Below are 23,578 nucleotides of genomic sequence, written 5' to 3'. Positions count from 1 at the left end.
AGCTTGTATTATAGTCAAAGCTTAATGTTCCACTAAATAATGATTGCAGCAAGTAAAAATAAAAGGGTCATAGGTCCACAGAAATATAGACAAAGGCTATAAAGGATAATCAGAATGGAAAGGTGTAAAATTTCACTGATAAACAGTAACTTTTAAAAGAATCATACATCATTGAAACCATAGGAGTCTATCGTTCTTTTTTTTTTTTAGGAGTACATCATTCTTAAAATTTAGTTGACAGAAATAAAAAAAGTTTGACAAAACTGCATTTGTAGCAATACTTTATACACAGTTTTAATTTTAGCACTAACATAAAAACACATGTGGTATTTGTTTTTCTGTATTTGGTTTATTTCAGTCAATGTAATGTCTTCCAGTTGCAACCATTTCAATGGTAGAATCTTTTTTTCATAGCTGAATAATAATTGTGCATAAAATACATGTATAGCATATGTTTATATAAATGCGTATAGCACATATATATTTATATATATATTATATATATTATATAATATATGTCATATATATTTTTGTATATGATATATATTATATAATATATATAATATATTATATTATATATATATATTATATATATATATATATATATATATATATATATATAATAATATATTATAATTAATTATATATTATATATAATTATTATATATAATTATTATATAATATAATATATTGTATAATATATATAATTATATATATATTTGTATTTCTATAGCAATGTGTGCGTGAATATATATATATGTACATACATATATATATATAAATTTTTTTCCATTCATCTGAAGGCAGACACTGACGTTCCATAAATTAGCTGTTGTGAAAATCACTGATGTACAGATAGTGGTTCAGGTAGCTGTTTGATATATTGTGTCCATGTGTTTGGGGTATATGTCCAGCAGTGGGATTGCTGGACCACTTGACATTTTCTGGTTTTTAGTGGTTTCCACAATTGCTTAGTAATTCACATTCTTACCAAGAGCACGTGAATTCTCCTTTTTCCACATCCTCATCAGCGTTTGTTTTCTCTCTCTCTTCTGGTGATAGTCACTCTGACAGGGATTATATCTCATTGTGGACCTGATTTGCATTTTGCTGAAGGTTTCTGCTGTTGAGCATTTGTTTATGAATGTTTTGGCCATTTGTGTTTCTGGTTTTGAAGTTTTTTGCACTATTTTAAACTGAATTGGCCTATTTTTTATTCTTGAGTTATTTGAGTAGTTGTTACAGGTCTGCAGTTATTAATTGTCAATTAAGTAGCTGGGAAATATTATCCCTAATCTGTTGGATGCTTCACACTATTGGTTAAAAATTCAAGGGTTTGATTTACTCTCATTTGTCTCACTTTCCTTTTATTGCTTGAGCTTTGGGGGTTCTTACCCAGGTCACAACATAACTCCAGTGTCTTAAAGTGTTTCTCCTACATTTTCTTACAACAATATGAGAGTCCCAAGTCTTAAAGTTAGATTTTTGATCCATCTTGATGTGGTATTTTGTAGATGGGGTGAGGCAGGGATCTAATTTCCTTCTCCTGCATATATGCATAGTTTTTCCAGCACCATTTACTAAATAGATTATCCTGTCTCCACTGCATGTTTTGAGAGTATGTGTGTGTGTATGTTAGAAAAATCATCTGGCTCTTGTGTGAGGATTAACTTTTGTGCAAATATGTTCCATTGATTCGTGTGTTGGCTTTTATGCCAATACCATGTTGTTTTAATCACTACAGTTTTGTAATATGCTTGCAAGTCGGGTGTTATAATGTCTCCAGCTTGATTTCTCTTGCTCGGGGTCAGTTTGGCTTTTATTGGATTTTTGTGATTGCATTTGAATTACAGGATAAATTAAGATAAATTAGGACAAAGAAACTTGTGGCATATCTGATCAGGATTGCATTAATTCGTAAAGCTCTTTAGGTAGCACATACATTTTAATGATACCAATTATTCCATTTCATGAGTAACAGATAGTTTGTTTTCATTCTATGAGTTTGTCCTTGATAAACACTTTCACTAGTGTCTGAAAATTTGCATTGTGGAGATCTTTCCAATTTTGATACCATTATTTTTTCATCCACAATTGCTATTTTATTAATAATTTATTATTATAAATGTATCAATTTATTATTACAATAATATAATGAATAAACATGCTGAGATGGACATCCTTGTCTTATTCCAGATCTAGGGGAAATGCTTTCATGTTGTCCCCTTGTAGTATGATATTTGCTATTCGTTTTTATGTGTAGCCTGCATAATTTTGAGGTATGTTCTTTCTATACCCAATTTCTGCAGTTTCTTTCATGAAGAGATGTAAAACTTCGTTAAGTGCATCCTTCTCATACTTTGAAATGATCATCCGGTTTAAATTACTTCAAATAAAAATTTTAAATTATAAAAGTGTGAAGAATATGCGCATCACTTGTCCACACAATTCTTGCATTTCCCAGATTTTCCTTGCTACGGATAGCATACCAATGTGCTTTAACAGAATTTTCTGTTTCGCCACTCTCCTTCACTCACACTTCCCCATGCTTTCAGAGAAGAGACAAAGCATGACTTAGCAGAAAGTTGCCCTTGCCAGACTCTTTGCTCAAGCCAAAGTTCTTAGATTTAGGCTTTTTCCAAAATCTATGTCTGTGTCTTCTGAAAATGGCTGTATCCTTTGTATCACTGAAACTCAGAAGTAGTGCCTGTCTGTCTCCAGCTGGTACAGAATGTGTCTCATCTCATGGAGTTGGTGTGTGTTTGCTTTCAGCATTAGCTACATCCATGGCCAACCCTCCCTCAGTCGCCTTCCCTACCAGGAGGATTTTCTCATGTCTCTTCCATTCATTCACCACGACCAGTGAATGATGAGCATGAATGTAAAGATATCTCAAATCTTGTGACCTACCAGAAAAGTGAAAATAAATCACAAAATATGTACTATCTTGCACATTTAAAACTGGTAAAGTTTAAATTATCTAAGTATGCTAAACAATTGATAGGACATAGATAAAATGAAGAACCTTTATGTGCTAAATATTAGATTGAATCTATATATAGCCAATGCAGAATAGTTAATCAACACTTTCAAAATAAAATAAGCCTGTCTATACTTTGGATCTGTAATTTCAAACCATAAAGAAACATTCATGTAGTTGTTACTTGTTGCATTATTTATGCTGGCAGTAAGTCAGAACTGGAGTTTCTGACTCAAGAACGGATAGGAAGTTGCAGTGGTTATGATAGAGAACTAATTCTTTATGTTATTTTTAGCTTCAAATTTTAACAATGTTTGACATTTTGCCACATTCACTTCATATGTAGATACTTTATACATACATATATCTATTATTTTTTCTTGAAAACAGATGTTAATATAACCAAGTGTGGTCTTCATAATAACCATAATGTGGGTAAAGAAAGATTCTAATGTACATGGCATGATTCAGTACAACAGTGTTTATAATTAAATACCGATAATATGACATCTATATAATTATATATTCTATATTAATGATAAGAGAAGACATGTAATCTTTGTCCTTCTGTTTCTGGTATATTTTATCTGTCATAATAATCTTAGTCCCATCTATTTTATTGCAAATGTCAAGCTTTCGTTTTTATGACGAATACTCCATTAAACGAACATACCACATTTTCTTTATCCATTCGCCATACGGTGGACACCCAGGCTGATTGCCTATCTTTGCTCTTGTGAATTTAGTTGCTATACAGATGGAAGCAAAGGTAGCTCTTTCTTACACAAATTTCATTTCCTTTGAATACATCTCCAGTAGTGGTTGGGAGGTTCCTATAGCAGATCTATTGTTAGTTTCCTCTTGCATTTCCATACCAATTTCTGTAATGATCGTGACAGTCTGTATTTCTGCTGTATTCTGTTTTAGGTTGCTCTTTCTTCAGAGCCTTGCCAATATTTTTTGTTATATTTTTGGTTCATGGCCATTCTAACTACAGTCAGTGGTATTTCACCGTGGCTTTTATTTGCATTCCTCTAGTGGATAGCAACTGTGAGCTTTATTTCATGTGACTAAGGGTCATTTGTATTGCATTCTTTGAACAAAATTGTATTTATTATCATTTTCCCGTTTTTTAATTTTGTTTTGTTACTGAATTTTGGGGTGGGAGGGTGTTACTGTTCCTGTATATCAATCCTCTATCAGTGTAGGTATTTTCTCCCATTCTGTTGGTGCTCTTCTTACTCTGTTATCTATTTTTATAGAATCCATGTATAAGAATAGAGATAAGTATAAGAAATGAGGCTAGAAATAGGAATAACATTTTAATATAAATTAAAATCTGTACCTATAAAAGGAAATGTCAGAAAGAAAAGCTGATCACAATTAAGAGAAACAAGAAGTCAGGGAAATAATCAAAAGTGATTTATTGAACCATCTGAAGGCTGAGATTATTAGTCGTTCAAACGTCTATAATTTCTAGCAAGAAAAAAAAAATAGTCTTGCCCTGAAGTGATCAGCATCTACGTTAGGGATGGGATCAAGAGAAACAGCTGCTCTCACTGTGCTGGCTTCCTATTGCTACTATGCCAGATCAGCACAGACATTGCAGCTTCTAAGGAAGGGCTGAGATCAAGAGGTGGCCAGGGCTGCTCTTGCCCGGCAGCTCTGGGGAAGAGCACCTCTTTGCAGCCCTTAGTGCCTGATAACAGTTAATGTCCTCAAGGCATCACTCCAACTTGAGCTTCCATCATCACACTTCTCACTGGCACGCTGTGATAAGGTCGACCTCATCTACATCTTCCAACATAAGCTTCCCAGGTCAGCACACATGACTTAGTCTCAAGTCCCACATCCCTGCACACTCATGGTTTGCACTGCAGGGTGTGGGGGATAACGGTGGGTGTGGATAGGGGTCCGGGATGGGGGTATCATGGCATTTACCATCTAGAGAAAAAAAACTCAAAGGACAGCAAGAAGTTTTCTGACAGCAAAATTGAGAGTCAAACTATAGTATCAAGCAAAAATAGTCGGGAAGAAATCAACATGGAACTATGCATACATATTGAATAAAGAATAAAATGAAACAGCTTGAAATGAGAAAAAAAAATGTTAACTAAATGTAACCAGAGAAATGGAAGATAATATGAAATTACTTCAAAATGGGAAATATAGACTTGACAAAAATGAAGATTCTGTAAAAGTAACAATAAGAATTTAAAAAGAATTGGCAAACTGGAACATTAAAAGGAGCAAATTATAATTTGTTGAAACGTAGCTATTGGTTTAAATATGTATATCTAGGTAAGCCTGAATGTAAGTTAAATGACACTACTAATGAGAAGATAACAGATTTTAAAAAGAAATGATGCGATATACTGTAGACTTTCTCAAGAATTTCATGAATACCACCATTGTTTTTCAGATCCAATACAAAACTACTTCAATTTTTATGAAGCATGATCATTAAAGGATATTTATTTTGCTTAAAAATGTACTCATGGCCATCATAATACACATTGCCCATGAATTTTTTTAAGGCTGCATGTATGCAGATTTCAAACATTTTTGAAATTTACCCTCTTTGATTACTTTCTAAGATGTATCAGTCTCATCATTTTTAAAATAGGACTCAGTGTAAGGAACTCATAGGACAGCATACTCACTGTGGTGTGCTTTCCCAGGAAAGTTTGAAGTATTCTATTTCCATAACCTGAGAAAACACGTCAGAAATGAAAGTGATGCATTGTTTTGCATGAATAAAAAGGTGGAGGAACAGCTGTGGAAATTGAAATCCTCCAGTGATAGTTTTATTTCAGGCGGTAGAACAGATGCAGCCTTTAGGCATCAAAGGAGAAGCAGCAGCATGACTCAAAAGAACTTCATTCTGTAGAAAGTACTGTGCATTGCTTAAAAAAATACAGTGGCAAGAGGCAAAAGACTTACATAATCCAAAACAAGGGAATATTTTCTTGTTATTCATCCCCAAAGTCATTTCACATAGGAGACAGAATGTTCTCAAAAGTGGTGCTTGGCTATAGTATATTTTGCCTTGATTAAAAAGTATACTTTAAATTTTAAAAAATGGAATGCTCTTGGTAGTTGCTAAATGAAAATAAGGGTGACTTTGGCATATTGTGTTGCAAATTATTCTTCTAGTGTAAAAGCAATTAGCAGGCATTGTCACCTGTGCGGCAAATTTTGTTTCAGGGAATGTGGATGCTGGAATAACCTTATTTAACAAGCCACTTAACTGCAGTACAATCAACTAAGAAATGAATGGAAAAGTGACTTTAAAACATGATTGTGGTCCTTAATGCCATAAAGTGGTAGACCAGTGGCAACCAGCACCTGAGTGCAGAGGAAGCAGGAGATGAGCGGGAATTGATTGATCCAAGGGTACTTCATGGTTTTGCTTAAACAAGTTTGACTTCTGCATCTTCCAGCACCCACCTCCATGGACTGTCCCCAGCTCATCTTTCACTCCATTCTGTATTCCATGTGTTCAAGGGTCTTTCTATTTCCATGGCAGCTCAGCATTCTGACTTCTCTGTGCTGTTGGCACTAAAGGCATTGGCATGAGAGAAAACAGCTCATGTATTTGGTTTCTTAAACATAGAAAATCCTCACTTGTCCCAAATTCAGTAGTGTGTGTAAAAAAGACGCATTCAGAGAATGAAATCAATTACTTATTACTTATGAAGGACTCCATGTAGTAAGAAAGAAATGGACTTTTAAAATGACAGTACATTTCAGTAGATCTTTACTGAAAAGAGATAGCCACAGTGAAATATGTTTGCTATTAAAGTAGGTTAAAAAGTAAATACCTATTATCATCCAATACTAGTGAAATTCTGTGAAACTGCATTTCTCAAGAATTTGTAGAAAAAAGAAAAGGGGATATGGCTGCTGTAAAACTCAGTTCTGTGGATTTTTCTGTAAGAAATTAAATATGTATCACATAATATCACTCTTAGATATTAATAGTAGAGAAATAAATGTGTTTTTTTCTCCCATAAAAACTTGTGTACAAATTGTTTTCTATTGCCAATAACGTGAAAAACCTGAGCCAAATTCCTTCATGTGTGTGACATGTTGAACTATTCCACAAGAGTAAAATGAAATCAAATACACAGAGAAAAATTTGAATGCATTGAAAGGAGTCCTACTTAATTGAAAAAGCCGATCTCAAAAATATTTCATTCCATTTATAATATTCCCTGAAAAATTAGGAATTTCAGAGATAAAGAATAGGTAAGTGGCACCCAGGAGTTATGGAAAGTGGGGGTGAGGACGATAAGCAGGTCAGATAGCAGAAAGTGTCTGGTGACAGCAGAGAGGGCATGCAGATCCAGATAAAACGTCACCACGTTAAACAGAGAAACACCTAGAAATTAGCTTGTACAGCAAATATGAAATGTGGGTGAGGTCTATGGTTTTCTGTTGAAATTAGTATAACCGCTGTGTTATGTTTAGACTACGCTGGTGGTTTGGGGAGAAGTTGGATGATGGGTGCGTGGAACCACTGTGTGCCGTTTTTGCAGCTGCTGGTATGTTTAGAGTTTCATTAAATTTTTTTTTCAAAAAGATGTTTGTCTAAAGTGCTAAGGATTTGTCAAACAAGGCTAGTGTTAAAAAGGCTATTTTAAAATGAAAATCCCATCAAGGCACAACATAAACATGCTGCTGAAAAGCTAAGAGAAAAGGAAAAAAAAAAGCTGAAAAATGAATGAAATGCAGAGGGATTTCAGCCAGCTGAAGAGACGCCCAGCACTTGCCTCTGTCCCACAGAAGAGCCAGCAGCACAAGAGAAGACTAAAAAACTCTTCAGACAAGAAGTGACTGGAGCAGTGTGCAGCTCAGCAACCCAGAAAGCCAGCATGGAGAAGAACCACACACCTCAGCCCTCCACGCTGCCTCCCCAGCCAGGGCCATCATTTGCCAAGGAAAACAGCAATCTGCAGAACCCCCTCTGAAGGTTGGCATCACTGCAGGCTGGCAGTCCTAGCTAGGGCAGAACTGGATAGCTCTCACTGGCTTTAGATCCAGCTTGAAAAGCTGTAAGGGATCCAGGGTACAGCTTTCTTAAAAAAAAAAAAAAAAAAAAAGAACTCACCTTTCCTCTGCCTTCTGTGAAGAATCCCAGACTGGAGCTGCTGCTGCTGTTGCTGATGTCCAGCCACAATGGACTCTATTCCATCTTAAGGACAGCAGGCAGGAGCCTCCCGAACCAGTGTCCTTTACAGGCCAGAGAGCAGGCCCCTCTGTTTGCTATGAGATTGGTGACCCAAGCCACGGAGTCACAATTGCCTGGGATGTTTGATCTAGGGAAACCCCACTCTGCTTCTTGGGGCTGCGTGCCAGTGGCAGCCAATCCACAAACCTTGAGGACCATACCTGAATAAGGCCTCTTCTATATTCATTAGCACAGTGTGATGTGTAGCAATGGCACAAGAGCCAGCATCACCCTTGCATGCACCATGGAATGTGGGCATTACAGCCTTGTCTGCTCATTGGCACTGTGCCCTGGGAGTCAGACTCATTCACCAGTAGTACTTTAGGAATTCTGTGTGCATCCCTGTCCTTCTGGTCGGTGACTGCCAGTCCAGTCTTATGGATGTTCATCTTGGGTCACCAGCAGGGCCTTTCAAGTCTCACAATTCCAGGCTTGAGCCTGATAGTACACCATCCAAGCATAACTGCACTGTTCAGGGAAGAACCTCTTTAATTCTTATAGCTTGTGAAATGAAGATGTTGGAACTCTACTCCCTAGAGTTGCCTGAGGTCCTCGGGGACCAAGGAAACACCCTCCCCATATCACACTTCTCTGGACATACACCTTCCAGTGTGTAATCCCAGCATAGCCTACGTTTCAGCATATGAAACGTGGAAACTGGGAGATGCCTCCACAGCATGCAGGGTATCTGGCACCATATCGGCGGCTCTGCCAGTCCTGGCAACATCTGCACCTGCCATGTGCCTGTGGAAAGCCTATTTCTACTCCCTCATTGAAGACCTGTAGCTGAAACAAGAGTGAAGCATCATCCAGCGTAAAGGGATGTAGCACTTATACTTGGTGCTTATCTTTCAGAGGATGAACATTCAGAATATATCGGAAATATAAGGAAATGACAGTAGCAACAAAACTCCAATGAAGATATAGGAAAAGTTCCTGAATAGATATTTATCAAAAGAATATGTACAGATGATCAACAACCCTTGAGGTTAATGCAAATCAAAACTGCTTTAATTCAGATCTGTTCAAATGTCTGTTATTACAATAATAAACTATAAAGGTGTAGCAAAATTCTTATATAGCTTGGTACTTTGGTGAAAATTAGTATAGCCACTATGGAAACCGGTATTTAAATTTCTTTAATGCTAGAAATACAACTGACCGTATGTTCCAGCAATGCCACTAATGTAATCAAATGACATGGAACTCATTTTACCAAAGGTGTACCACCTCTGCTGTTTTTATTGCTGCAATATTCCCAGTAACCAAGATATGGAATCAAGATATGTGCCCTGCATCTGATGAATAGATAAGGAAGATGTTGTATATGAACACAGCGGACTATTACTCAACCATAATAAATACAATTTATCATTTCCGGCATAATGGATGGAACTGAGAACATCATGTTGAGTGAAATAAACCAGACACAGAAGGACAGATCCTACATGTTCTTCCTCATATGCAGAAGCAAAAAGTGTTCAATCTTACTAATGTATTGCTAGACTAATGGTGAGTACTTTATGCTGGAAGAGATAAGGGTGAAAGATAAAAAAAATTAGATACTGAGTCCCATGTCAGATTTAAAGAAATATGTTACCAGTGTGCAAGGTATAGTGGGAGTACATGTAGTTGATAACATCTTGTATTAGCTGTATGAAAAAAAATTATAAAGGAACTCAAAGCCTCTAATATTACATGTCAAAAAGAGGGAAACGGTACCTTTTGATCAATTCACCTTATATGCATACATTGAAATGTCACACTGAGCCACAAATAGGTATTGTTGCTAAATTTGAATATCAACGTAAGGAAGATGAGGCTGTGTCTAACTTGGTTCTAAAGCTTATATATTTGTATATTTGTGGTGTGCTCGTAATATTGAGGGAAATGTCTGAGGTTGATTGTCAAAGTGTGACCACAATAGAGGCTAAGACCACAGTGGGTAGGTAGTGCAAGTCCTGTAAGCGTACTAACTTCCTGTGTATATATATAATCACCTGTAATTCAGAGTAGATCAAAGTACACAGCGTAAGAATACATAAAGAAATAAAAAATACTGAGTAACCTTTTATGCCACACGCCTTTCTGTGCATTTATTTGTGGTATGACCATCAGGTATACTGTCATATGCATTTCATCTTCACAGGGTGTAAATATTATACTCAGTAGTGTTGATTCTCTTCCCAAGATGAGAGCAGTAATACAGAGGAGAATGTGCTAAAGTAGACTTACTCCCAGCTCCAGCGCAAGGACTTACACTGCCAAAGTCCCGACTTGTGGGGGAGGTACAAAGACATTTGCGGTGTAACCGCTGGATCAATCGAGGGCTTTGTATATCTACCACAACTAAGGAACCCTATCCATTTTGAGATAAAATCCCAGGAATATTTCAGTGTTTAATAAGAGAAAAAAATGTGTTACATTAAATAAGTACGAACCATCAATAACGGATCAGGGGTCATTGAAGAAAAACCAAAATGAAAAATAGAAATTTATTATTCAGCACTTGTTCATATACGAGGTTGAAAGGTACTTCTTAGATAAAGAAGGCAAAAAGTACTAGAAAGATTAAAGTAAAAGCGGCTTCCATCCACCTCTTGGCTCCTATGGAGTCTCTGCTCACACGTCCATGAGGACTCCTCATACATACACCCCTGCGAGGGAGGAAGGAGAATGGCTATTTCAGGATAACCAGATATGTTTCACACCGATGTCACTCATGACATCTTGAGTTGCAAGTTCTAATTTTAGAATAGCAGCTACGACGTACAAAAATGTTTTGAAAACTGCACTAGCTCAATTTCAAATCCACTGCACACCTTTATGCACTTTCTCAATTATCATTTTATCGATGCTCTCTCTGGTGGGAGATGGAAAATTGTGACAAGAAAATTTCCATCTTTATTTTGAAAATTTAGAAAACTTAAGTATAAATGAGATGTAAATAAACATGCAAATGTTGTCTCCCGAGAGTCAGTAGTTTCTACATTTCTGATTATTAATCTCCAAACTACAGTACGGTTTGGAGGACACCTGAATATACAGATGTTTGATTTTCTCAGGTAATTTACTTCATGTTACTTTTTCACTGTTACTACAGATGCTGTCACCTGTATATTACATGCTCAAAGAAACCAAGGATTTGAGGCTAATCTGCAAGTGTTCTTATTTCCCTCCTTGTAGACTCTGTCCTGCAGCAGACATTACACAGCTAAGCTCACTAGTGGAGGCATGAGTCGAGGTCTGTGTTCGTGGACACAGAAGCGAACTGTTGACACTAAGCTCTTGGGAACAGAATGGACTACAGGAGAGAAGGGCATTGCAGTTTAGCAGATCTACATTCTGTCCTCATGGTGAAGCATGTAGCCATAATGCCGTACGTGGGAGGAAGGAGATGGGAAATGATGAAGTTGAATGGACACACTACCTGCTCTGGAGCACAAGAATATGAGCTCCATATTCAAATACATGGTAAATGGGATAGAGACTAGATGGTAGGCTTCACAGTTGGAAGAGAACCAGAATATCCCAAACTCCCATCCCGTTGAGCGATATCCTCCCAGTATTGCTACCTAGTTGTCATCCATCCCAGGAGCTCTAAGCATACCAAGTCTACTCCGACAATGTTAGCATCTCTCTGCCTACACTGTCCCCTTCTCGCTTCGCAGTCTGAGAGGCATGTTAACTGCCCCTTGACCTTCCGAGAGGATTTGAGTGTAACAGGAAAAGGCCTGCTCAGGATGAGCTGTTCGCAAGGTAGCCTGAGTGCCCCACAACTCCAGATGTTTGCTTCCGAGCCGATGCCACATCTTCAGCAAGGCAATTGAATGCAACTCCAGGGGATCTGCTTCAGATCTGCTGTCTTCAGATCTGCCCTGGTTTGATGTTGTGAGGCTAAAAAGGATGGATCATTTCCAGAAAGACTGCAATTGTGTTGGACACTTCATGTCAAGCCTAGGTTGCTAGCAGGAAACAAAAACACAGGAAATAATTTATTTAATGAAGAAAATCAGGTGTTCTTACTGTGGTGACAAGAATTCAGTCATTTCTCTGGATGCAGACAGTAGAAGATACCATCACAAAAAAAGTTCTTTGGTACGATTACTCATGGAAATGTCAGGTGTGTTTAGGGGGAAAAATGTCTACTTCTGGCTTCTCAGAGAGGAGAAAGCTATCTCAGTAGATTGTGCCTACTTCACTTCCTCTTTTTAAAGGGGGCTGGAAAACATCTATTTCCCCGAGGAATTCCTCCTATGAAAGCGTTTTCCCTTTCTGCTTGAATGGATGCTTCTCTTCTGTCTCCTATTTTTCATGCTCCTTTTGCTCTTCAGCCAGGCAAAGGCAAGGTGGAAGGCACGGCAGCTGAAGCCCTCCTCCACCCCATGCTGCACGTGCCACTGAAGGGCGTCCTTGCTGGGGAAGACGCGGCAGCAGCCCAAGCACTTATAACCACTGTCAGGGGTCAGCAGCCACTCTGGCGGCCTGGCCCTGGGCTGCTCCTCCAGAGGGGGAAGCTCGGCTGGGCCGTCTGGTTCCTCCTCCTCCAGCACCTCCGCCATCTCCTCTTCATCCCCTACATCCCAGCCACACTCACTCTCAGTTAGGAGATCCCAAGGTGATAAAATAGGCAGGTCAGTCTCAACCGGGATCTTCCCAGAAAAGGTTATTTCCTGTACCCTCGTTTTCCTTGGTGAAGATGTCAAACCTTTCTCTGCATTCCCTAAGTCAGTCACCTGCATTTTTCTTTGGACACGTGTGTAGTAAATTTTCATTTGCCTTTCCTTCCTCCTATGTATCTCTGGCGTACAGGGTTCGTTGGCTAAATGGTAATGAAAACAGTTATTCTGGTAGGGCAAGAGAGTCTGCTGGAGCTCAATGAACTGGAGCAGGGGCGTCTCAGAGAATCGAAGACAGGGAGCTTCTGTCAGGCACTGATGGATGCCTAGGAAAGAGAATGCCCTATGTAAGAAAAGTGAACAAAGTGTGTGTGTGTGTGTGTGTGTGTGTGTGTGTGTGTGTGTGTGTGTGTGTGTGTGTGTATGTATGTGTGTATGAAGTCAGGTGTGTTGCAGATGGTCCCAAGAATGTCCCTACATTTGACATAGCAAGGACAGAGGGGCAGAAAATATGATGTTTCAGAGTTCTGTATATGGTCACTGTCATGGGAAATGTGTTCTTCTTGTCCCTTTGTGTGGACAGTGTGGGATGTGTCTGAAGAGAGTGGGTATGTGCGCTGGCACACATCTGGTGATAGTCCTGTGCCAGTGAACGCACATGTGTATCTGTGCTCAAAGTATGAGGCTATGAGTGAGCAAATAATGCCGTAGCTCATGAGCTCTGTTAGCCACTCAGAATGCAGATAGTCTGATAAAGAAGGCCTCTGTGAGATCTCAGAACACGCCCTGCAGGGCTGAAGGGGCTGAGAATGCTGGGACATGGAAGAGAGAGAGGCTGTCTATGAAACTGAATTCTCTTCATAATGGAGGGTTTTCCTGGAGTTAATCCAGCACCAGTGAATTCAAAGAGATTATCTGTAAGAGAAGATGCAGTACACTCTAGGATTAGGAAAAAGGGCTGGGTCTGAAAGACTCTGTGCAGGAATGGGTGTACAACTTTGTACCTATGTGATGCCACCACAAAATGGGAAAGATGGAGAGTAGAGACATTTGACAGAATAAGTCAAAAGATGGTGAATGAAGCCATTCTTGGTGTGGAGCGATAGAAGCTGTGACTGGTTCTGTGGGCCTGGTTCTGTGTCAGTCAGTCTGCGTTGTTGTGACCCAGTTTCTGTATGTGTCAGCACTGCTCATGGCTCACTCATAGAGCCGGTGCGCACATGTGGCTCCTGAGTCCTTGGGCGTTGTACCCTGTTCTTGCTATCATATCCCCTGCATGTCCCACCCACAGGGAATTACCCCCACTGCCCCGGATTGCTTTCTTTTATTGAGGGGATAGCTAGTGAGCAGGGATGGGGCAGACAGCTCAGCTGCACCTCTTGTCCAAGTTCAGGCATCCCTTTGTCGCTACTTTACCATCTTCATCAACAAGAGTGTGGCTGTTCTGAAACAGGGACAAAGGAAAACCTGTCTGAGCTGGAGGCACTCTTGCCTTCTGTCTGGCTAGAGGCAGACAGGAACACTGTACCTGTCTCAGGAACATCTGCTTGAGACGTGCAGAAACCTGGGGAGCAAAGTAAGACAGAGAACGTTGAAACATGGCGTCACCTGGCTTCTGTATCCATTCACAAGAAATGCGTGTCTATGGGTGTTAATGAGGGCAAGAGGCAGCCATTTGTAGACCCTTTCAAACCCTTTCCCACTCACCAGGTCACAGGAGCTTTGTCCTGCCGTGGGAGGCAGAAGCAGAAAGCACCGATAGCTCTTCAGATGTTTCATTCCACACCTGTCACCTGGTGGTCAGCAGCATGCCCACAATTGCAACCCACAACATTAAACTTGCTAGTTTCAGACTGAATACGTGTTTCCTTGTCTCTTTGACAAACCTATCATTCCGTTGCTTCTCCATATTATTCTTTATAACGCTGTTTTCATTCCCTCGTGTATTCAAGCATTTGTCCCTTTTTGCATTATTCTTGAATCATAACGCCTTGATTTTCAAACGAGAGACAAAGAGCATGTGCCGACACTACAAGAGTGTGTTCCTGCTGAGACGTAGGTACAGGCCCCAGCAGTGTGCGCTGTGATCTGTTAGCCGTAATGGAGCCAGGCGCTGAGGGTCAGACACGTGCTAGTATCTCACTCACCACCGCATGCCCTAGTGTCCGGTTAAGACATCTGCAACGTGAGTTTTCCCGTTCTCAAGGGAAATGGGGAAAAACCATCTTGAGATAAAGATGGCTTTCTTGTGTTTCAGGGAAATATTACCAGAGGTTATACTATCTGTATCATCACGATTATGGTTTAATTGTAAGATAAAAGGTTTTCTAAATATTTAGAATCAGGTTCATTTTCTAGATGGCCTACAACAGCCAGGGCTGAGTCAAGTTGAGGACAGGAGCCATGAGCTTCTTCCCTATCTCCCACATGGAAGAGCAGGAGCCCAAACATTTGGATCATCTTTCCTGCTTTCCCCAGGCTGTTATGAGGGACCTGGATTAGAAGTCAAACAGCTGAGACATAAAACAACTTTCAAATGGGATGCCAGCAATGAGGTGACAGGTTCAGCTGCTGCTGCACAACAGTGGCGTCATTCAAGGAAATTAAAAAGCTGCATCTTAACTTTGATTCGAAGAATGCAGAGTGTTCACTGTCTCGCACTTCTGACTGCTGTCTGTTCTTATCAAACTCTAAAATATGAGTATTGATGATACATATTTTTGGGCCAGGTATTGCTGGCAAGGTGTACATAATATACATATGTTGCCTTTCTGGAGTGGCTTCTGCTTGGGAATCTTGGAATTATTATACTGTCCCACAACTTTCAGTCAAAGACATTTTAGTATGTGTTGACCTGACTGTATCTGTCATTGTGTTTCACGTTTAATGATAGTTGTGGAAAGTTGAGTCGTGCTCCTCATCTCAGATACTGATAAATTCTAGAGCCAAAGAATGTTCCTTCATGTGAGGAAGGGGGACTTGCAAAGCTAATGAAGGGTGTTGTGATGGAGGAATTATCCTACATTATGTAACAAGGTCTTAAATGGAATCCTAAACATCCTTTACGAAGGGTGTCAAGGAGACCAGACAGAAAGGTAAATAAGACAGTGGAAGTAAGAGGTTAAATTTAAGACAAAAGGGTGTACAAACCAAGGAGAGCAGGAAGCTCTTGGAGGCAAGGACATTCTCAACTGAAGCACTGAGGGAATCCAACCTTGCCAATATCTTTTTAGCCTCACATGACATTTGGAATTCCTGAGCCCCAAGGGCGTACGTGCAGGTTTTGAAATAATTTATAAAAATACACAGTAAGGGACCTGGCCCAATAAACCCTTGCCTTGCCTGCATCAGGATCCCATATGGGCACTAGTTCATGGCCCAACTGCCCAATTCCCATCCAGCTCTCTGCTTGTGGCCTGGGAAAGCAGAGGAGGATAAGCCAAAGTCTTGGGATCCTGTACCCATGTGGGAGAGCCAAAGAGACTCGTGGTTCCTGGCTTTGTAGTGGCTCAGTTCCAGCCATTGCAGTCATTTGGGGAGTGAACCAGCAAATGGAAAATCTTTGTTTCTCCCTCCCTCTATAAATCTGCCTTTCTAATATGAAAAAGTAAATTTTTATAGAAAAATACATAGTAGGAAGTAAATCTATTGAACTTGATTTACTTTTGTCTCATAGATATGTCATATGTCTTCTAACTATTTTTCTTGAGTTTAGAATTTCTTGTTGAATCTAAAGCTTGTATGCCACACTTGAGAAATAGCAGGGATTTATGCTTTTTATTTACATAGCATAACCTTTTTTTAAATATAAAAATTTAGCTTTCCTGAGAAATTAGGAAAAATATAGGGTTCATATCTGGTGTTTGTGTATATTGGTCCATCGTTAAACACATAGTAAGAATCTGCTGTATGATGGATACTGTGAACACACTGCCTCATGGAGCCGAGATCTACTTTCTGCAGCCGAAAACATTCATTGTAGAGTGGTACTTACTGAGGCAGGACACACTGTGACTGATGTATTCGCAGTGTGTGCTTCATTTATTAACAGTGGACACAGTGTTAGCCAATCACCGTCCACCCGAGCCTCTGTATCATACCTATCAACCTCCCTTGGAATTGGTTCTGAGCTGTGATTGAGTTAATGGAAGAGTGACCTGTGTCCTATGCAAGCATACACACCTCTGTCCTCTACCATGCTGTTTAGTTTTCCAGCCGACTGGGCAGCTGATATTCCAGGGTCCCTTTGAGTGCTGCCTGTAATGACATGATTGTATTTCATTAATTATATGCCATGAATTACCACATGGAGAAGACTTGCTCTTCTGACCTGATGATAAACCTTGAATTCTAACAGAAGAAATAAATTCATAGTGCATTATTTATGGTGACCTAGTCTCTAACCAATGAATTCGGGATGTAATGTGGTTTTGAAATAGATGATTAGGCCTTGTAGTGTGTTGTAGTGTGTTGGCCTATGCATTAGATTGGGCTGTTATGTATTTTGTTATTTGGGTCAGTATGACTATGCTCTACACTTCTGATTATTAATACTTCAGTAACATCTCTGAATGTTACCAATTGTATTGACTTTGAAATGGATCCAGCTTCACAATCAGGCCTCTGTCAAAGGCAGCTTCCAAACAGGCAGAGCCTGAAACTTGATTGGAAATCTCAGATCCTACTTGGAAGTATTAGTTGCTACTTGAGTTGTTTAGATTGGCTAAGTTCTGTCCCTTTACTTGCACTAAACAACTCACCATCCTCAGAGGGGTAACTTATTTGCTGTTAAGCTCCATGGCAACCATTCGTGTGTTATGCCCCACTTAACCAGAGAGCCTGCTAACTTCACTCTATTTCTAAACAGCTTTGCATGTTTGTGTATGTTCTGATTTTTCACATTCATGTAGATCCCTATATTTAAGTCTTCACAGTCCAAACCAAAAGTTTGCATCTTAGTACATAGATTTAGTATGGCTTCTACTGCTCCTTATGCAGCCATCTTACAAGCACTCAAACTTTTTTGTCTCCTAATCTCCAGGAGGCCCACTTCCTTCTTCATCTAAGAAAGAATAGAAACCTTTTCGTTACTTACGTTTCCAATTCTTTAAGAAAATGAAAGAAATGGTAGTTTTAAAAAATAAATTAGTCTGTTTGCCGCAGAGTAACAAAGAATGACGTAATGTGGGTATGACAGGCCCTAAACATCAACAAGAGCCAGGAATACTCCTCGCTGCTTTTCTCCTACGCCCTTCATTCATTGCCTCTCCCTCTTCTCTCACCTCCTCTTCACCACCACAGCTGGGACCCCTGGTGTCTGCCTCTGTCAACGGGCAGATCCTGATAGCCCTGCGCCCAGAGCACACCCTCAGACATACCTCTTGAAGTCTTTTCAGACTGGGGGGGATATGTGATTTCCAGATGTTTTGTCTTTTGTTTCCGCTTCATGGTCAAGTCGTTGGAGAATTACTTACATCAGCTAGGTTTTTTTTTTTACCCTGTAAGTTGGCTTCTGGGAGTGAGTTGGTGGTGATGAGGAATGGAATTTAAACATTCAAAAATCATATGAGAGGCTTTCCCTTTACCTAACCACTGTCCTGTCAGGTGCTCAGTACAACATCTACTCAGCTACAGGGCAGCTCAACTCATTTATGACACACTGATGACATCATTCCATTCCAAGGACTCAGTATTCCATGACTGCGGAATGGCCACAAGCCACTGCCTTAGTTGATTGAGTTTGTCCAGTGGAGACACTATTAATTAGAATCTGTATACCGTTTTAATATTAAAGACACAAATGTATAGAAGATAATTCCTCAGACTATTACATTTAATTAGTGAGGCTCCATAAACTGGAAATTGTACAACCATGCAGGTCAGTTCAAAGCAATAAAAATGGAAAAGCTAGAGTTGTGAGAAACAGATCTTTAAGAGTCATGACAGAATAAGTAAAAGAAGCAGAAACAAAATATCTATTGGTTGGTCTAAATATTTTTAATAAGGCTGAGTGAAGGAAAATGACAATGCATTTAATTAGAGGGTGACATACTTAAAACAGAACTGCTAAAGGAGTATGTTGTGTAGAGCACCGTAAGCTATCATTTGGAGTGCTCTGGCTCCAGTCTTACCTCTTCTCATCTGACCCCTTTCCTAATAGCATCCCTAGAGACAGCACATGATGACCAAGTGTTCGAGTCCTTCCCACCCAGTTGGAGACCTAGAAAGAATCCCTAGCTCCTGGCTCCTCACTTCTGGCCCATCCAGCCCAGCACTGGCTGTTGCAGACATTTGTGGCCATCTATCAAACTGGCTAGAGTCCTTTACTTTGGATATGCCAGGGTCCCCTATGGGTGCCAGTTCTAATCCTGGCAGCCCTGAATCCCATCCAGTTCCCTGCTTGTAGCCTGGGAAAGCAATTGAGGAGGGCTCAAAGCCTTGGGACTCTGTACCCACGTGGGAGACCTGCAAGAGGCTCCGGGCTCCTGGCTCCTGGCTTTGGATTGGCTCAACGTTAGCCGTTGTGATCACTTGGGGAGTGAATCATCAGATTGAAGATCTTTCTGTCTCTCCTCCTCTCTGTATATCTGAGTTTCAAATGAAAATAAAATAAATCTTTCAAAACAAAGATATATTTTTTATTTGAAAGGCAGAGTCACAGAGAGGAGGGACATAGAAGTCTTCCATCCATTGGCTTGCTTTCCAGATGTCCACAATAGCTGTAACTAAGCCAATCTAAAGGCAGGAGCCAGAGACTTCTTTCTGGTCTCCAGCGTGGCTACAGGGGCCAAAGGACTTGAGCCACCCTGCTTTGTTCTCCCAGGTCACAAGCAGGTAGCTGGATCAGAAGTGGAATGGTCAGGACTAGAACTGGCATCTAGATGACCTGCTGACACTTCAGGTAGATGTTTGGCTCTCTGCACCACACTAGCCTCTCAAAGAGTAAATTGAAAAAAAAAAGATAAAGAAAAAGAAAATTCCAGGGTATGCCCAGAAAACTCTTTGCAGTCCTGGCTGTGGATTGGATCAACTCAGTTCCAGCCATTGTGACCATTTGGAGAGTAAGACAGCAGGTGGAAGGTTTTTTCTTCTCTGTCTTCTTTCTATAAAGTCACCTTTCAAATAAAAATAAAGCAGTCTTTAAAAGCAAAATGGAATGCATCAAAGTGGTAATTCGTTTTCTGAGCAAAGAGTCCAACAACTAAAGCAGACAGATGTATGAAGCATAATTCCAGAGTACTTCAATATGTTCATTGAAAATGAATTAAAAAGTTTTATTAGGTGTCAAAATATTTTTGCAATCCACACATTGACATTTCCCATGAACTTTGTAAGCATTGTTTGCAGAATTAGATCAATACTTATATAAACCAAGATTATTATTATTCTATATAGGTATATAGAATATATAATGTAAAAATAAATTGGAAACATATTTTTAAAATGTGTGCAGGAGATGTCATTTTGGATACATATGTTTCTTCTGTAATGTCTAATCAGGATAAATATCTCCATCTCCTCAAACAATTAGCATTTTGATTGAGAACATTAAAAATCCATGTGCTCCACTTTTTAAATAGAAAGATGCACAGCACACAGAGATGATGTTGGCCCTGAAGTGTTTGTATGAATTCTGAGATATCCTCATTTCCACAGCATGAGAAAATAATGTTAAAATCACAAATGAATGTGGTTCATAGTTTTTTAAGTTCAAAATAATAGATGTCATCCATGAAACTCTATATCCCCAGTGAATTATTTAATTATGATTTCGCATAATTACCATTGTATAAAGTGCAATTGATTGTGCAACTTCCATTGAGGAAATTCTTCAGGTGAGGAATTGTGATGCATACTTGCTGTATAGCTAATCTGCTATGTCATTGAATGCCCACTACACTATGGCAAGCAAAGCATTTCATAGTTGAAAAGCAAACAGAATCCTAAGTAATAGACAGCCCATGAAGTTTTCCTTAAAAATTAATAAAAGCAAAAAAGGATCTCAGCAATGAAATCCAAACAACTCTTTAGGTAATTGCTTACAACTTCCAGAGCAGACGTTGTGGTACCTGGTAGGAACCTACCACTTGGGACAGCTGTATCCATTTTGACAGTGCCTAGCTGGAGTCCACCTACTCACTGCACATCTTCCATGGTGTGGACTCTGGGAGGCAGCAAGCGATGGCTCAAGCACATGCGCCATGCCGATCCTGCGGGAAGATGGAGTTGTACCTTAACTTGGACCTGGCCCAACCCTGGCTTTGCAGGCATTTGGCGAGTACACCACCAGGTGGAATTTCTCTCTGTGCCCCTCCTTCCGTGTGTGTGTGTGTGTGTGTGTGTGTGTGTGTGTGTGTGTGTACATATCACTCTCCCTTTCTCCCTGTACATATCATTCTTTCAATTGAATAAGAGTGAACTTTAAAAATAATGTTACATGTCTTAAATATAGTAAAATGAATAGGGATAAAAATGAATCCATGTGAATACAAAACAGCAAAAGAAAAATAGATTATAGCAACAGAAGAGAATGTAGATTTTGGACATTTTTATAAAGGAGCGATATTTGCAAAATTGAGAAGAGAAGAGGTTAATAAAATAGAAGATTTCTTCAACTTACATGTCAGAATTTGATATTACCTAAATATCAAATATAAAATTATATACTAATTTTAAGTGTTATACTTAAGTAGATATATTTTCATGGTTAATGTAGACATTGAAAGTTGAACAATAGTGTTAGTATTCATTTCAATGTCACTATACCCAATAATTAAAAAATTTTTAATAATTATTACTTAATTTTGCAAAAGAGCTTCTTTTCCTTTTTTTAAAGAGTTATTTTCTTTTTGTTGGAAAGTCAGATACACAAAGAGGAGGAGAGACAGAGAGGAAGATCTTCCATCCAATGATTCACTCCCCAAATGGCCACAACGACCGGAATTGATTCAGCTCAAACCCAGGAGCCCGGAGCCTCCTCAGTGCCTCCCGTGGAGGTGTGGGTTCCCAAGGCTTTGGACAGTTCTCAACTGCTTTCCTAGGCCACAGTCAGGGAGCTGGATGGGAAGTGGGGCTGCCGGTATTAGAAGCACAAGCCATATGGGATCCTTGCACATGTAAGGCAAGGATTTTAGCTGCTAGGCTACTGTGCTGGGCCCTCCTTTTCCTTTTTTATGAGGGGTGATAGAGGGAGTCTGACAGGGTCTCCTACATGCTGCTTCAATCCCTCAAATGACTGCCGATTCTGGGTGAAGGCCAGGAGCCCGTGACTCCAATGAAATCTCCCGGATGAGTGGCATGGAGCCACAAGTACTGCCTCCCAGGACCTGGAGCCAGAGACTGAGACGAGCCACGCCAGCGGGGACTAGAGCGCCTTGATCCCCGGCCAGACCCCGAGCACTGTTTACATCCATCCAGTAAGTCTGTACAAGCTGGCATCCACAAATGTACATCTGTTAGCTTCATAAGGTGTAACCAGTGGAACAGCTTTTGCAAAGAAGAGTTAGCATTTAATTTATATCAGTCATCACTCCATTTCCTCATACAGCGGCATGACAAATGTGTCATAACAGAGAAAGGTTAAAGAAAACCTCAGAGTTAAGCAGCCATCTTGAGCGGGTGAACAGTGAGTGCGGGAAGGAAGGGGCTATTAAAGGAGGGGAAGCTACACAGTTCTTATCTGGACCCAGGGAAAGCGGTAGTCTAGTGTGAAGGCTGATCAGCTTGCTTAAGGTGTCAGAGGGTACCTGTTCTTAACAAGCACTTCTGGAATTCTTAATAATGCCGAGAGCTTTACTTTTTATTTATTTTTCAAGATTGATTTATTTTTCTTGTAAATACAGATGTGCAGAGAGGAGGAGAGACAGAGAGGAAGATCTTCCATCCAATGCTTCACTCCCCAGGTGACCGCAATGGCTGGTTCTGGGCTGATCAGAAGCCAGGAGACTTTTTTGGGTCTCCCACGCGGGTGCAGGGTCCCAAGGCTTTGGGCCGTCCTCGACTGCTTTCCCAGGCCACAGGCAGGGAGCTGGAAGGGAAGTGGAGCTGCTGGAATTAGAAGCAGCGCCCGTATGGGATCCTGGGGCGTGTTCAAGGTAGGACTGTAAGTGCTATGCTATCACACCAGGCCCAAAGCTTTACTATTTAAACCAGCTGATTTTGCAGTCATCAAAGACCCTGATTGCAATGGTTCTTACTCGGTTCTAGCTCTCAAGGAGAGGTTGAATGAAAGCCTGTCTCCCACTTTGGCATCGGACTTGCATCATTTATCTCTGCTGAAATGAAGCTGTCAAAAACAAGTATGTAGGGCCCGGCGCGATGGCACAGTGGTTAAGGTCCTCACCTTGCATGCCCGGGATCCCATATGGGCGCCAGTTCTAATCCCAATGGCCCCGTTTCCCATCCAGCTCCCTGCTTGTGGCCTGGGAAAGCAGTCAAGGACAGCCCAAAGCTTTGGGAACCTGCACCCGCATGGGAGACCTAGAAGAGGCTCCTGGCTTCAGATTAGCATAGCATTGGCTGTTGTGCTCACTTGGGGAGTGAATCATCGGACGGAAGATCTTCCTCTCTGTCTCTCCTCTCTATATATCCACCTTTCCAATAAAAAAAAATAAATCTTTAAAAAAAAAAAAGTATGTAGCTGAGGGCAAGGAAGGAAAAACAAAGAGAAGGAAGCTACCATTTATCCTTCTCCGTTTCTGTATATTTGACTTCTGACAGTTGCTGAAGGTGGAACAGAGATCCGAG

General features: G+C 40.1%; 1 protein-coding gene across 1 annotated transcript; it reads right to left on the bottom strand.

Annotated features, from left to right (window-relative positions):
• Positions 1–12,445: 12,445 nt before the first annotated feature.
• Positions 12,446–18,280, bottom strand: LOC121152421 (protein FAM170A-like). Its single transcript, XM_040974486.1, has 3 exons — positions 18,211–18,280; positions 14,361–14,396; positions 12,446–13,158 (listed from the first exon to the last, which is right to left on the bottom strand). Exons 1-3 carry the CDS (start codon positions 18,278–18,280, stop codon positions 12,446–12,448), a joined length of 819 nt encoding a protein of 272 aa, XP_040830420.1.
• Positions 18,281–23,578: the final 5,298 nt, after the last annotated feature.

Source organism: Ochotona curzoniae, unplaced genomic scaffold (assembly GCF_017591425.1).
Source record: "Ochotona curzoniae isolate NIBS_2020 unplaced genomic scaffold, NIBS_Ocur_1.0 contig_1, whole genome shotgun sequence".
NCBI lineage: Eukaryota > Metazoa > Chordata > Mammalia > Lagomorpha > Ochotonidae > Ochotona > Ochotona curzoniae.
This window is presented reverse-complemented; position numbering and strand designations above follow the sequence as displayed.

What these genes read in the sequence shown, in the direction of transcription:
- LOC121152421 (XM_040974486.1), bottom strand. Translation starts at nt 18,280, where the DNA reads ATGAAGCGGAAACAAAAGACAAAACATCTGGAAATCACATATCCCCCC. An exon ending in GTCTGAAAAGACTTCAAGAG is followed by an intron (nt 14,397 to 18,210) that starts GTATGTCTGAGG and finishes TTTGCTCCCCAG; the next exon opens with GTTTCTGCACGTCTCAAGCA. An exon ending in AGCAGATGTTCCTGAGACAG is followed by an intron (nt 13,159 to 14,360) that starts GTACAGTGTTCC and finishes TCTCTTTCCTAG; the next exon opens with GCATCCATCAGTGCCTGACA.